The 14,608-nt window shown below is 44.7% G+C and overlaps 1 protein-coding gene across 1 annotated transcript in view; it reads left to right on the plus strand.

Annotated features, from left to right (window-relative positions):
- The window catches only part of LOC139532665 (semaphorin-5B-like), a 69,691-nt gene that overhangs the window by 29,959 nt on the left and 25,124 nt on the right, over nucleotides 1-14,608 (plus strand). Inside the window, exon 10 of the mRNA XM_071330569.1 lies at nucleotides 45-252. Coding sequence (XP_071186670.1) covers nucleotides 45-252 — 208 coding nt within the window. The remainder of the gene's footprint in view (nucleotides 1-44; nucleotides 253-14,608) is intronic.

Below are 14,608 nucleotides of genomic sequence, written 5' to 3' on the forward strand. Positions count from 1 at the left end.
GAAACGGAAGCTTGATGTCTCATTTTGTCTGTTTGTCCAATAAGAATACGGCACCATCCTGAAGGCCCTCTCCACGACCAATAAGAGCATGCGGGGGTGTTACCTGGAAGAGATGAGGCTCCTCCCCGAGGGTGAAAGCGAGCCAATCAAGAGCCTTGAAATCCTCCACAGCGATAGGTCGTTGTTTGTGGGGCTTAGCGACAGGGTGCTGAAGATCCCACTGGAGAGATGCTCCAGCTACAAAACTGAACGGTAAGAAGACCACTCCCTCTTCAATACCCCATATAAACTATATAAATATATATAAACTACTTCCTGTACACTCCCTCTTCAATACCCCACCACTTATACGGCTGCAGTTCAACCAAACCTGCCTTTGCAATGTTTACCAAGTGTCTTTGTTTATAAACTACTTCCTGTACACTTCTTGTTCTGGAAAGTGGATGTATCAACTGGTGAGGGCAAAGTCCAGAAGATAACAATAATATTGTATCGATATTCTACCTGAAGCTAATCATCTTAGTGACAGTTAATTGGAAAGAAGCCACATTTTCTGTCCTCCAGCCTAGCAGGGTCTGACTGATCCAGACAGGAAGTAGTCAGTGCAGGAATGGTGGCGTTATTATTGTTATTACTACTGATATATGAGGTCTCCTACACCCCACAGCCCTCCGTAGCTCCCATAGGACCTCAGACACCCAATGATATCACACCTTACTGTACAGTATGAAGAACGGTGGTGTTATGACTATAATGATATCACACCTTACTGTACAGTATGAAGAATGGTGGTGTTATCACTATAATGATATCACACCTTACTGTACAGTATGAAGAATGGTGGTGTTATGACTATAATGATATCACACCTTACTGTACAGTATGAAGAATGATGGTGTTATGACTATAATGATATCACACCTTACTGTACAGTATGAAGAATGGTGGTATCACTATAATGATATCACATTTTACTGTACAGTATGAAGAATGGTGGTGTTATGACTATAATGATATCACACCTTACTGTACAGTATGAATAATGGTGGTATCACTATAATGATATCACACCTTACTGTACAGTATGAATAATGGTGGTATCACTATAATGATATCACACCTTACTGTACAGTATAAAGAATGGTGGTGTTATGACTATAATGATATCACACCTTACTGTACAGTATGAAGAATGGTGGTGTTATGACTATAATGATATCACACCTTACTGTACAGTATGAAGAATGGTGGTGTTATAACTATAATGATATCACACCTTACTGTACAGTATGAAGAATGGTGGTGTTATGACTATAATGATATCACACCTTACTGTACAGTATGAAGAATGGTGGTGTTATGACTATAATGATATCACACCTTACTGTACAGTATGAATAATGGTGGTATCACTATAATGATATCACACCTTACTGTACAGTATGAAGAATGGTGGTGTTATGACTATAATGATATCACACCTTACTGTACAGTATGAAGAATGGTGGTATCACTATAATGATATCACATTTTACTGTACAGTATGAAGAATGGTGGTGTTATGACTATAATGATATCACACCTTACTGTACAGTATGAATAATGGTGGTATCACTATAATGATATCACACCTTACTGTACAGTATGAATAATGGTGGTGTTATAACTATAATGATATCACACCTTACTGTACAGTATGAAGAATGGTGGTGTTATGACTATAATGATATCACACCTTACTGTACAGTATCCAACATCCGGCGCCGAAAAGAGATGGCCGCCTCGCTTCGCGTTCCTTGGAAAATATGCAGTATTTTGTTTTTTTATGTGTTATTTCTTACATCGGTACCCCAGGTAATCTTAGGTTTCATTACATACAGTCGGGAGGAACTACTGAATATACGATTAACGTCAACTCATCATCGTTCCTACCAGGAATATGACTTTCCCGAAACGGATCCAGTGTTTTGCCTTCCACCCAATACAATGGATCTGATCCCAGCCGGCGACCCTGTGCGACGCCGTAAAAGGGGCAAACGAGGCGGTCTCGTGGTCAGGCTTCGGAGACGGGCACATCGCGCTCCACTCCCTAGCATACTACTCGCCAATGTCCAGTCTCTTGACAATAAGGTTGATGAAATCCGAGCACGGGTAGCATTCCAGAGAGACATCAGGGATTGCAACGTGCTCTGCTTCACGGAAACATGGCTAACTCAAGAGACGCTAACGGAGTCGGTGCAGCCAGCTGGTTTCTTCATGCATCGCGCCGACAGAAACAAACATCTTTCTGGTAAGAAGAGGGGCGGGGGGGTATGCCTTATGATTAACGAGACGTGGTGTGATCATCATAACAACACACAGGAACTCAAGTCATTCTGTTCACCTGATCTAGAACTCCTCACAATCAAATGTCGACCGCATTATCTACCAAGGGAATTCTCTTCAATCATAATCACAGCCGTATATATTCCCCCCCATGCAGACACATCGATGGCCCTGAACGAACTTTATCTGACTCTTTGTAAACTGGAAACCACACACCCTGAGGCTGCATTCATCGTAGCTGGGGATTTTAACAAGGCTAATCTAAAAACAAAACTCCCTAAATTCTATCAGCATATCGATTGTGCTACCAGGGCTGGAAAAACCCTAGATCATTGTTATACTAATTTCCGCGACGCATATAAGGCCCTCCCCCGCCCCCCTTTCGGAAAAGCTGACCACGACTCCATTTTGTTGATTCCAGCCTACAAACAGAAACTAAAACAACAAGCTCCCGCGCTCAGGTCTGTTCAACGCTGGTCCGACCAATCTGAATCCACGCTTCAAGACTGCTTCGATCACGCGGATTGGAATATGTTCCGCATTGCGTCCAACAACAATATTGACGAATATGCTGATTCGGTGAGCGAGTTCATTAGGAAGTGCATTGACGATGTCGTACCCACAGCAACGATTAAAACATTCCCAAACCAGAAACCGTGGATTGACGGCAGCATTCGCGTGAAACTGAAAGCGCGAACCACTGCTTTTAACCAGGGCAAGGTGACCGGAAGCATGACCGAATACAAACAGTGTAGCTATTCTCTCCGCAAGGCAATCAAACAGGCTAAGTCCCAGTACAGAGACAAAATCGAGTCGCAATTCAACAGCTCAGACACAAGAGGTATGTGGCAGGGTCTACAGTCAATCACGGATTACAAAAAGAAAACCAGCCCCGTCGCGGACCAGGATGTCTTGCTCCCAGACAGGCTAAACAACTTTTTTGCCCGCTTTGAGGACAATACAGTGCCACTGACACGGCCCCCTACCAAAACCTGCGGGCTCTCCTTCACTGCAGCCGAGGTGAGTAAAACATTTAAACGTGTTAACCCTCGCAAGGCTGCAGGCCCAGACGGCATTCCCAGCCGCGTCCTCAGAGCATGCGCAGACCAGCTGGCTGGTGTGTTTACGGACATATTCAATCAATCCTTATCCCAGTCTGCTGTTCCCACATGCTTCAAGAGGGCCACCATTGTTCCTGTTCCCAAGAAAGCTAAGGTAACTGAGCTAAACGACTACCGCCCCGTAGCACTCACTTCCGTCATCATGAAGTGCTTTGAGAGACTAGTCAAGGACCATATCACCTCCACCCTACCGGACACCCTAGACCCACTCCAATTTGCTTACCGACCCAATAGGTCCACAGACGACGCAATCGCAACCACACTGCACACTGCCCTAACCCATCTGGACAAGAGGAATACCCATGTGAGAATGCTGTTCATCGATTACAGCTCAGCATTTAACACCATAGTACCCTCCAAACTCGTCATCAAGCTCGAGACCCTGGGTCTCGACCCCGCCCTGTGCAACTGGGTCCTGGACTTCCTGACGGGCCGCCCCCAGGTGGTGAGGGTAGGTAACAACATCTCCACCCCGCTGATCCTCAACACTGGGGCCCCACAAGGGTGCGTTCTGAGCCCTCTCCTGTACTCCCTGTTCACCCACGACTGCGTGGCCATGCACGCCTCCAACTCAATCATCAAGTTTGCGGATGACACTACAGTGGTAGGCTTGATTACCAACAACGACGAGACGGCCTACAGGGAGGAGGTGAGGGCCCTCGGAGTGTGGTGTCAGGAAAATAACCTCACACTCAACGTCAACAAAACAAAGGAGATGATTGTGGACTTCAGGAAACAGCAGAGGGAGCACCCCCCTATCCACATCGACGGGTCAGTAGTGGAGAAGGTGGAAAGTTTTAAGTTCCTCGGTGTACACATCACGGACAAACTGAATTGGTCCACCCACACAGACAGCGTTGTGAAGAAGGCGCAGCAGCGCCTCTTCAACCTCAGGAGGCTGAAGAAATTCGGCTTGTCACCAAAAGCACTCACAAACTTCTACAGATGCACAATCGAGAGCATCCTGTCGGGCTGTATCACCGCCTGGTACGGCAACTGCTCCACCCACAACCGTAAGGCTCTCCAGAGGGTAGTGAGGTCTGCAGAACGCACCACCGGGGGCAAACTACCTGCCCTCCAGGACACCTACACCACCCGATGTCATAGGAAGGCCATAAAGATCATCAAGGACAACAACCACCCAAGCCACTGCCTGTTCACCCCGCTTTCATCCAGAAGGCGAGGTCAGTACAGGTGCATCAAAGCCGGGACCAAGAGACTGAAAAACAGCTTCTATCTCAAGGCCATCAGACTGTTAAACAGCCACCACTAACATTTAGCGGCCGCTGCCAACATACTGACTCAACTCCAGCCACTTTAAAAATGGGAATTGATGGAAATTATGTAAAAATGTACCACTAGCCACTTTAAACAATGCCACTTAATATAATGTTTACATACCCTACATTACCCATCTCATATGTATATACTGTACTCTATATCATCTACTGCATCTTGCCATCTTTATGTAATACATGTACCACTAGCCACTTTAAACTATGCCACTTTATGTTTACATACCCTACAGTACTCATCTCATATGTATATACCGTACTCTATACCATCTACTGCATCTTGCCATGCCGTTCTGTACCACCACTCATTCATATATCTTTATGTACATATTCTTTATCCCTTTACACTTGTGTGTGTGTATAAGGTAGTAGTTGTGGAATTGTTAGGTTAGATTACTTGTTGGTTATTACTGCATTGTCGGAACTAGAAGCACAAGCATTTCGCTACACTCGCATTAACATCTGCTAACCATGTGTATGTGACTAATAAAATTTGATTTGATTTGATTTGATTTGAGTATGAAGAATGGTGGTGTTATGACTATAATGATATCACACCTTACTGTACAGTATGAATAATGGTGGTATCACTATAATGATATCACACCTTACTGTACAGTATGAAGAATGGTGGTGTTATGACTATAATGATATCACACCTTACTGTACAGTATGAAGAATGGTGGTGTTATCACTATAATGATATCACACCTTGCTGTACAGTATGAAGAATGGTGGTGTTATCACTATAATGATATCACACCTTACTGTACAATATGAAGAATGGTGGTGTTATGACTATAATGATATCACACCTTACTGTACAGTATGAAGAATGGTGGTGTTATGACTATAATGATATCACACCTTACTGTACAGTATGAAGAATGGTGGTGTTATGACTATAATGACTACTGATATAAGGTTTCTTACACTCCTGTAGCTTCCATAGGTTCCACATCCTGTCCACCTCTAACAGCCAATGCAACGACACCTCACCATATGACTACTGATATATGTGGTTTAACTTCTTGCAACTATAGGGGGTGCTGTTCCGCATTAGCATTTTTTGGTCTCCAAATTAAACTGCCTCGTGCTCAATTCTTGATCGTACAATATGCATATTATTGTTATTATTGGATAGAAAACACTTTCTAGTTGCTATAGCCGTTGGAATTTTGTCTCTGAGTGGTACAGAACTACTTCTACAGCACTTTTCCTGACAGGGAGTCAGATTTCAGAAATTTTTACCCCTGATCTGGGATCGGTTTTAAGGTGCCAGTAGATGCTATGGAGAAACCGACACTGCCTACGTCTTCCTCTGGGTGTCAGTACGTCATGACGTTTTGAATGGAGTCGATTGCGCAATCAGAGACACTATAAAACACGAAAACGTGGAAGTACCGCTCTCTTCCTGCATGCGTCTTGCGCAAAATGGACATCAGACCTGCCTCCTTCCAAATGGTTGTTTAGAGAGTGATATTTCTCCGGTCATGTTTTTAGTCGTTATAGTTGTTAAAAACATCATAATGTAGTTAATTTGAACCGTTTTATAGCAATTTATATCCGTTTAGTGCGATTTTGAGGAATTTCTTTGTCGTGCACTCTGAAACTTTGGGCACGTTTCGGGGTCCCGTTCGATCGTTAGTGGATATTTCGAAGGACAGAGGACATCTATCGACCAAAAGAAGATTAGACCCAAGAAAGGATACATTGCCCAAGAATCTGATGGAAAATCACCTCATAGTAAGGAATATTTAATATGATAAATCGTTGTTCTGTCGAAATATTTTAAACGCATATTACGCCATTTTGTTTGTTATAGAAATGTAAATCAGCGATTGCATTAAGAACTAATTTGTCTTTCGATTCCTGTCAACCCTGTATTTTTTAGTCAAGTATATGATTAGCTTTCAATTAAACTAGATCACTCTGAAAGATGACGTCCGACATTTTGAGGCTTGATTTCCTAGTATTTTCATTGTGTAACCACGGTTTTGTATGGCTAAATATGCACATTTTCGAACAAACTGTATATGTATGTTGTAAAATGATGTTACAGGAGTGTCATCGGAAGAATTCTGAGAAGGTTAGTGAAAAAATTAATATATTTTGGCGATGATTACGTTATAGCTCTCTTTGGCTTGAATCGATGCTCTGGTAACGTTTTCACATGTGGTATGCTAACTTATCGATTTATTGTGTTTTCGCTGTAAAACGCTTAGAAAATCTGAAATATTGTCTGGAATCACAAGATCTGGGTCTTTCCATTGCTATGCTTTGTCTATTCTTATGAAATGTTTTATTAAGAGTAAATTGGTCATACACGTTGCTCTCTATAGTAATTCTAGTCGTCTTGTGATGGTCGGTGCAATTGTAAACTGTGATTTCTACCTGAAATATGCACTTTTTTCTAACAAAACCTATCCTATACCATAAATATGTTATCAGACTGTCATCTGATGAGGTTTTTTATAGGTTATTGGCTATCAATATCTTAGTTTAGCCGAATTGGTGATAGCTACTGGTGGAGAGAAAAAATGGTGGACAAAGAAATTGTGTATTTTGCTAACGTGTTTAGCTAATAGATTTACATATTTTGTCTTCCCTGTAAAACATTTTAAAAATCTGAAATGGTGGCTTTATTCACAAGATCTGTATCTTTCATCTGGTGTCTTGGACTTGTGATTTAATGATATTTAGATGCTACTATCTACTTGTGAAGCTATGCTAGCTATGCTAATCAGTGTGTGGGGGGGTGGGGGGTGATCCCGGACCCGGGGTAGAGGCTCGTTAGTTAATACATATTAACATATAATTATTATATATGTACATTCATTTATAATATATGCCATTTAGCAGACGCTTTTATTCATTCAGTATAAGCCGAACAGCATTTGCCAGTCATTCACTCATGAATAATACCATACTTTATCTGCCATGTCATTACCCCCTGTTTATACTGTACAGATGCAGTCAGATATATTGGCACCAATGCATGATATATTGGCACCCTTGCATGACTCACCTTTTCTTCTTAAATATGTTTTTTTGGGGGGGGGATTCTAACTGAAATGGGGGAAAAATGATTGGCCTAGACTAAATTATTCAAAATTCTAATTAACACGGTTGGAGGCAATGGTTCTCATTTACTGTGTAATTTATCTCACCTGTGGTAAGTTGCAGGTGCCTGCAGGGTAAAAATAGCAATTATACGAGTTTTGAAAAGAAAAAAACAGCTCATTCTACTCAGTTGCACTCCTTTTGTAAAGTGCAATGTGTCAACATTTGGCCACATCTGTAAGTAACCAATCCAGCTGAGGCTTCCTGTAATTACATTTGACCTTTTCCTTTGGATGAATCCCTGCTAGCTCCTTGTGAACACTGCCCTCTGCCTCTCCCGGTGCTAGTGGGGGAAAAACTAATTTCCTCTGGTTCCGGCTGCAGACTGGAGCCAGTACAATGGCAGTCTGGGATGGTGTTGCAGTGCCAGCAGAGGTTTTCTGTGCGATCCATCACGCTCACCTGTCAGAGGGGAGGAGGGAGGAGGAGGGCAACAGGAAATAAATACAGTCAGGGAAAAAGAGAGAGAGAGAGAGAGGGTTGTTGATGTGGGAAAGATAGTGAACTGACCACCTCCCTAACTGACTGGACATAGATGGATGTTACTATAATAGATTACAATAGACATTACTACAATAGATTACGTAGTTGTAATGGTGATTGCATGTGTCCTACCCCTAGCTTTTACCACATATTTTACATATCATCCTGTGTATTAACTGTGTAATAACCATCAGCATACCACCCTGTATCCCACCGCGGGCATGTCTCTGAAGCTAAGATCCCAGTGCCCCAGGGCAGTGATTGGGGACATTGCCATGTGTAGGGTGACGTTTTTCGGATGGGACGTTAAACGGATGTCCTGATTCTCTGTAGTCATTAAAGATCCCATGGCACTTATCATAAGAGTAGGGTTGTTAACCCCGGTGTCCTGGCTAAAATATCCAATCTGGCCCTCATGGCCACCTAATCATCCCCCTATCCACTCCCTTCCAACCCCATGTCAGGAATCACCTAGCCTAGCCACTCCCTTCCAACCCAATGTCAGGAACTAGCCTAGCCACTCCCTTCCAACCCAATGTCAGGAACTAGCCTAGCCACTCCCTTCCAACCCAATGTCAGGAACTACCTAGCCTAGCCACTCCCTTCCAACCCAATGTCAGGAACTACCTAGCCTAGCCACTCCCTTCCAACCCAATGTCAGGAACTACCTAGCCTAGCCACTCCCTTCCAACCCCATGTCAGGAATCACCTAGCCTAGCCACTCCCTTCCAACCCCATGTCAGGAACTACCTAGCCTAGCCACTCCCTTCCAACCCCATGTCAGGAATCACCTAGCCTAGCCACTCCCTTCCAACCCAATGTCAGGAACTACCTAGCCTAGCCACTCCCTTCCAACCCCATGTCAGGAATCACCTAGCCTAGCCACTCCCTTCCAACCCCATGTCAGAAACTACCTAGCCTAGCCACTCCCTTCCAACCCCATGTCAGGAACCACCTAGCCTAGCCACTCCCTTCCAACCCCATGTCAGGAATCACCTAGCCTAGCCACTCCCTTCCAACCCCATGTCAGGAATCACCTAGCCTAGCCACTCCCTTCCAACCCAATGTCAGGAACTACCTAGCCTAGCCACTCCCTTCCAACCCAATGTCAGGAACCACCTAGCCTAGCCACTCCCTTCCAACCCCATGTCAGGAACTACCTAGCCTAGCCACTCCCTTCCAATCCCATGTCAGGAACTACCTAGCCTAGCCACTCCCTTCCAATCCCATGTCAGGAACTACCTAGCCTAGCCACTCCCTTCCAACCCCATGTCAGGAATCACCTAGCCTAGCCACTCCCTTCCAACCCAATGTCAGGAACTACCTAGCCTAGCCACTCCCTTCCAACCCAATGTCAGGAACCACCTAGCCTAGCCACTCCCTTCCAACCCCATGTCAGGAACTACCTAGCCTAGCCACTCCCTTCCAATCCCATGTCAGGAACTACCTAGCCTAGCCACTCCCTTCCAACCCCATGTCAGGAACTACCTAGCCTAGCCACTCACAACCCCATAAACCCCAGTGTGCCCCCAGGTTATGTTTTCTCTCATTATACTCTGTGCTCTGAATGGCATCTGCGTGTGGAGACATTTTGTCTCTACAGACCAGGGTTACCGACTGCGTGTGGAGACATTTTGTCTCTACAGACCAGGGTTACCGACTGCGTGTGGAGACATTTTGTCTCTACAGACCAGGGTTACCGACCGCGTGTGGAGACATTTCGGCTCTACAGACCATAGTTACGAGCTGCGTGTGGAGACATTTTGTCTCTACAGACCAGGGTTACCGACTGCGTGTGGAGACATTTCGGCTCTACAGACCATAGTTACGAGCTGCATGTAGAGACATTTCGGCTCTACAGACCAGCATTTCGAGCTGTGGGTTGTTTGTTTAATTGTTCTGAGAGAAAATGTTTCCTTCCCTCCCCCTAAGGATAAATAATCACAGTAATACACTTGGCAAACGACGATATTAGCGGCTTGACTTGCAGCCACATAGGGAAACATTGTATTACATGCATAATGGATGAGAGCCCTCTCTTACTAGCAGCTTGCTTAGTGTAGTAGCTATAATCCTATAATCTATGGTAGTTATTGGCCAAGTGGGTTTAGCTAGTGTGTTAGTCTCTTAATATCTCAAAGAGCTCGTTGGTTACATTCTCCATAGCAGAACTGTGAGGAGAGTAGAATGGGGAAGTGGTTAACTGGGGGGAGAGTAGAATGAGGAAGTGGTTAACTGTGAGGAGAGTAGAATGAGGAAGTGGTTAACTGTGAGGAGAGTAGAATGAAGAAGTGGTTAACTGTGAGGAGAGTAGAATGAAGAAGTGGTTAACTGGGTGGAGAGTAGAATGAAGAAGTGGTTAACTGTGGGAGAGTAGAATGAAGAACTGGTTAACTGGGTGGAGAGTAGAATGAAGAAGTGGTTAACTGGGTGGAGAGTAGAATGAAGAAGTGGTTAACTGGGGGGAGAGTAGAATGAAGAAGTGGTTAACTGGGTGGAGAGTAGAAGGGGGAAGTGGTTAACTGGGGGGAGAGTAGAATGAGGAAGTGGTTAACTGTGAGGAGAGTAGAATGAAGAAGTGGTTAACTGGGTGGAGAGTAGAAGGGGGAAGTGGTTAACTGGGGGGAGAGTAGAATGAGGAAGTGGTTAACTGGGGGGAGAGTAGAATGAGGAAGTGGTTAACTGGGGGGAGAGTAGAATGAGGAAGTGGTTAACTGTGAGGAGAGTAGAATGGGGAAGTGGTTAACTGTGAGGAGAGTAGAATGGGGAAGTGGTTAACTGGGTGAGAGTAGAATGAGGAAGTAGTTAACTGTGAGGAGAGTAGAAGGGGGAAGTGGTTAACTGGGTGGAGAGTAGAAGGGGGAAGTGGTTAACTGTGAGGAGAGTAGAATGGGGAAGTGATTAACTGTGAGGAGAGTAGAATGGGGAAGTGATTAACTGTGAGGAGAGTAGAATGGGGAAGTGGTTAACTGGGTGGAGAGTAGAATGGGGAAGTGGTTAACTGGGTGGAAAGTAGAAGGGGGAAGTGGTTAACTGGGTGGAGAGTAGAATGGGGAAGTGGTTAACTGTGAGGAGAGTAGAATGGGGAAGTGGTTAACTGTGAGGAGAGTAGAATGGGGAAGTGATTAACTGTGAGGAGAGTAGAATGGGGAAGTGGTTAACTGGGTGGAGAGTAGAATGGGGAAGTGGTTAACTGTGAGGAGAGTAGAATGGGGAAGTGGTTAACTGTGAGGAGAGTAGAATGGGGAAGTGATTAACTGGGTGGAGAGTAGAATGGGGAAGTGGTTAACTGGGTGGAGAGTAGAATGAGGAAGTGATTAACTGGGTGGAGAGTAGAATGGGGAAGTGGTTAACTGGGTGGAGAGTAGAATGAGGAAGTGATTAACTGTGAGGAGAGTAGAATGGGGAAGTAGTTAACTGGGTGGAGAGTAGAATGGGGAAGTGATTAACTGGGTGGAGAGTAGAATGGGGAAGTGGTTAACTGGGTGGAGAGTAGAATGGGGAAGTGGTTAACTGGGTGGAGAGTAGAATGGGGAAGTGGTTAACTGGGTGGAGAGTAGAATGAGGAAGTGATTAACTGGGTGGAGAGTAGAATGGGGAAGTGGTTAACTGTGAGGAGAGTAGAATGGGGAAGTAGTTAACTGTGAGGAGAGTAGAATGGGGAAGTGGTTAACTGGGGGGAGAGTAGAATGAGGAAGTGGTTAACTGGGGGGAGAGTAGAATGAGGAAGTGGTTAACTGGGGGGAGAGTATAATGGGGAAGTGGTTAACTGGGTGGAGAGTAGAATGAGGAAGTGGTTAACTGGGTGGAGAGTAGAATGGGGAAGTGATTAACTGGGTGGAGAGTAGAATGGGGAAGTGGTTAACTGGGGGGAGAGTAGAATGAGGAAGTGGTTAACTGGGGGGAGAGTATAATGGGAAAGTGGTTAACTGTGAGGAGAATAGAATGAGGAAGTGGTTAACTGTGAGGAGAGTAGAATGAGGAAGTGGTTAACTGGGGGGAGAGTAGAATGGGGAAGTGGTTAACTGTGGGGAGAGTAGAATGAGGAAGTGGTTAACTGGGGGGGAAGAGGGATGGAGGCTGGGGTTGGGGGGAAAGAGGTAGAGGCTGGGATTGGTGGGAAAAGGGGTAGATGCTGGGGTTGGGGAGAAGAGAAGTGGAGGTTTGGGTTGGGGGGAAAGAGGTAGAGGCTGGGATTGGGGGGAAGAGGAGTGGAGGCTGGAGTTAGGGAGGAGTGGAGGCTGGGGTTAGGGGGAAGAGGAGTAGAGGCTGGGGTTGGGGGGAAGGGGAGTAGAGGCTGGGGTTAGGGGGAAGAGGAGTAGAGGCTGGGGTTGAGGGGAAGAGGAGTAGAGGCTGGGGTTGGGGGGAAGAGGTGTAGAGGCTGGGGTTGAGGGGAAGAGGAGTGGAGGCTGGAGTTAGGGAGGAGTGGAGGTTGGGGGGAAGAGGAGTAGAGGCTGGGGTTGGGGGGAAGGGGTGTAGAGGCTGGGGTTGAGGGGAAGAGGAGTAGAGGCTGGGGTTGAGGGGAAGAGGAGTAGAGGCTGGGGTTGGGGGGAAGAGGAGTAGAGGCTGGGGTTGAGGGGAAGAGGAGTGGAGGCTGGGGTTGAGTGGGAAGTTTTCTACAATAATGTAGGGGCTTTATTGGGGTTTTCCTCTCAGGATATATACACAAACACAAGAGCACACACACACACACACACACACACACACACACACACACACACACACACACACACACACACACACACACACACACACACACACACACACACACACACACACACACACACACACACACACACACACACACACACATAATAATAATTTGTGTAACACACACACACCCTATGACCATACCCCTGTCCCCTTCCCATCCCTCTCAGACAACCATTATTTGGTGCAGTCTGTAGCCACCAGCCCGTCAGCAGGGTGATCAACACAGTGGTTGTTAGATAGTATCTCCCCCGCTTCCTGCTAAACTGATATTACTGCTGATTATCAGGAACTGATCTGTCCACTGTTTATTGCAGGGGAGTGTTTTGTTGGTCGCGCTCCCTATCCAGAATACCAATAAGTCCTAGGTAGACTGGTGTTAGTGCATTTATATTCCATTCATCAGATTGTAGATGGCTTACTAGACTTTACCGTGAAATGCTTCCACAATGTTGACACACTATCTCTTCCGCTCCATAATGTAAGGCAGACAGACAGTCCATTGGATGGCTTTATGTAGGGAAATACTGAGATATTGATTACTGGTGATTGATAGATGGAGATGTTGATTGCTGGTAATTGATAGATGGAGATATTGATTACTGGTGATTGATAGATGGAGATATTGATTACTGGTGATTGACAGATGGAGATATTGATTACTGGTGATTGATAGATGGAGATATTGATTGCTGGTGATTGATAGATGGAGATATTGATTACTGGTGATTGATAGATGGAGATATTGATTGGTGGTGATTGATAGATGGAGATGTTGATTGCTGGTGATTGATAGATGGAGATATTGATTACTGGTGATTGATAGATGGAGATATTGATTGGTGGTGATTGATAGATGGAGATGTTGATTGCTGGTGATTGATAGATGGAGATATTGATTACTGGTGATTGATAGATGGAGATGTTGATTGCTGGTGATTGATAGATGGAGATATTGATTACTGGTGATTGATAGATGGAGATGTTGATTGCTGGTGATTGATAGATGGAGATATTGATTACTGGTGATTGACAGATGGAGATATTGATTGCTGGTGATTGATAGATGGAGATGTTGATTGCTGGTGATTGATAGATGGAGATATTGATTACTGGTGATTGATAGATGGAGATATTGATTGCTGGTGATTGATAGATGGAGATATTGATTACTGGTGATTGATAGATGGAGATGTTGATTGCTGGTGATTGATAGATGGAGATATTGATTACTGGTGATTGATAGATGGAGATATTGATTACTGGTGATTGATAGATGGAGATGTTGATTGCTGGTGATTGATAGATGGAGATATTGATTACTGGTGATTGATAGATGGAGATGTTGATTGCTGGTGATTGATAGATGGAGATATTGATTACTGGTGATTGATAGATGGAGATGTTGATTGCTGGTGATTGATAGATGGAGATATTGATTGCTGGTGATTGATAGATGGAGATGTTGATTGCTGGTGATTGATAGATGGAGATATTGATTACTGGTGATTGACAGATGGAGATATTGATTGCTGGTGATTGATAGATGGA

Source organism: Salvelinus alpinus, chromosome 10, assembly GCF_045679555.1.
Source record: "Salvelinus alpinus chromosome 10, SLU_Salpinus.1, whole genome shotgun sequence".
NCBI lineage: Eukaryota > Metazoa > Chordata > Actinopteri > Salmoniformes > Salmonidae > Salvelinus > Salvelinus alpinus.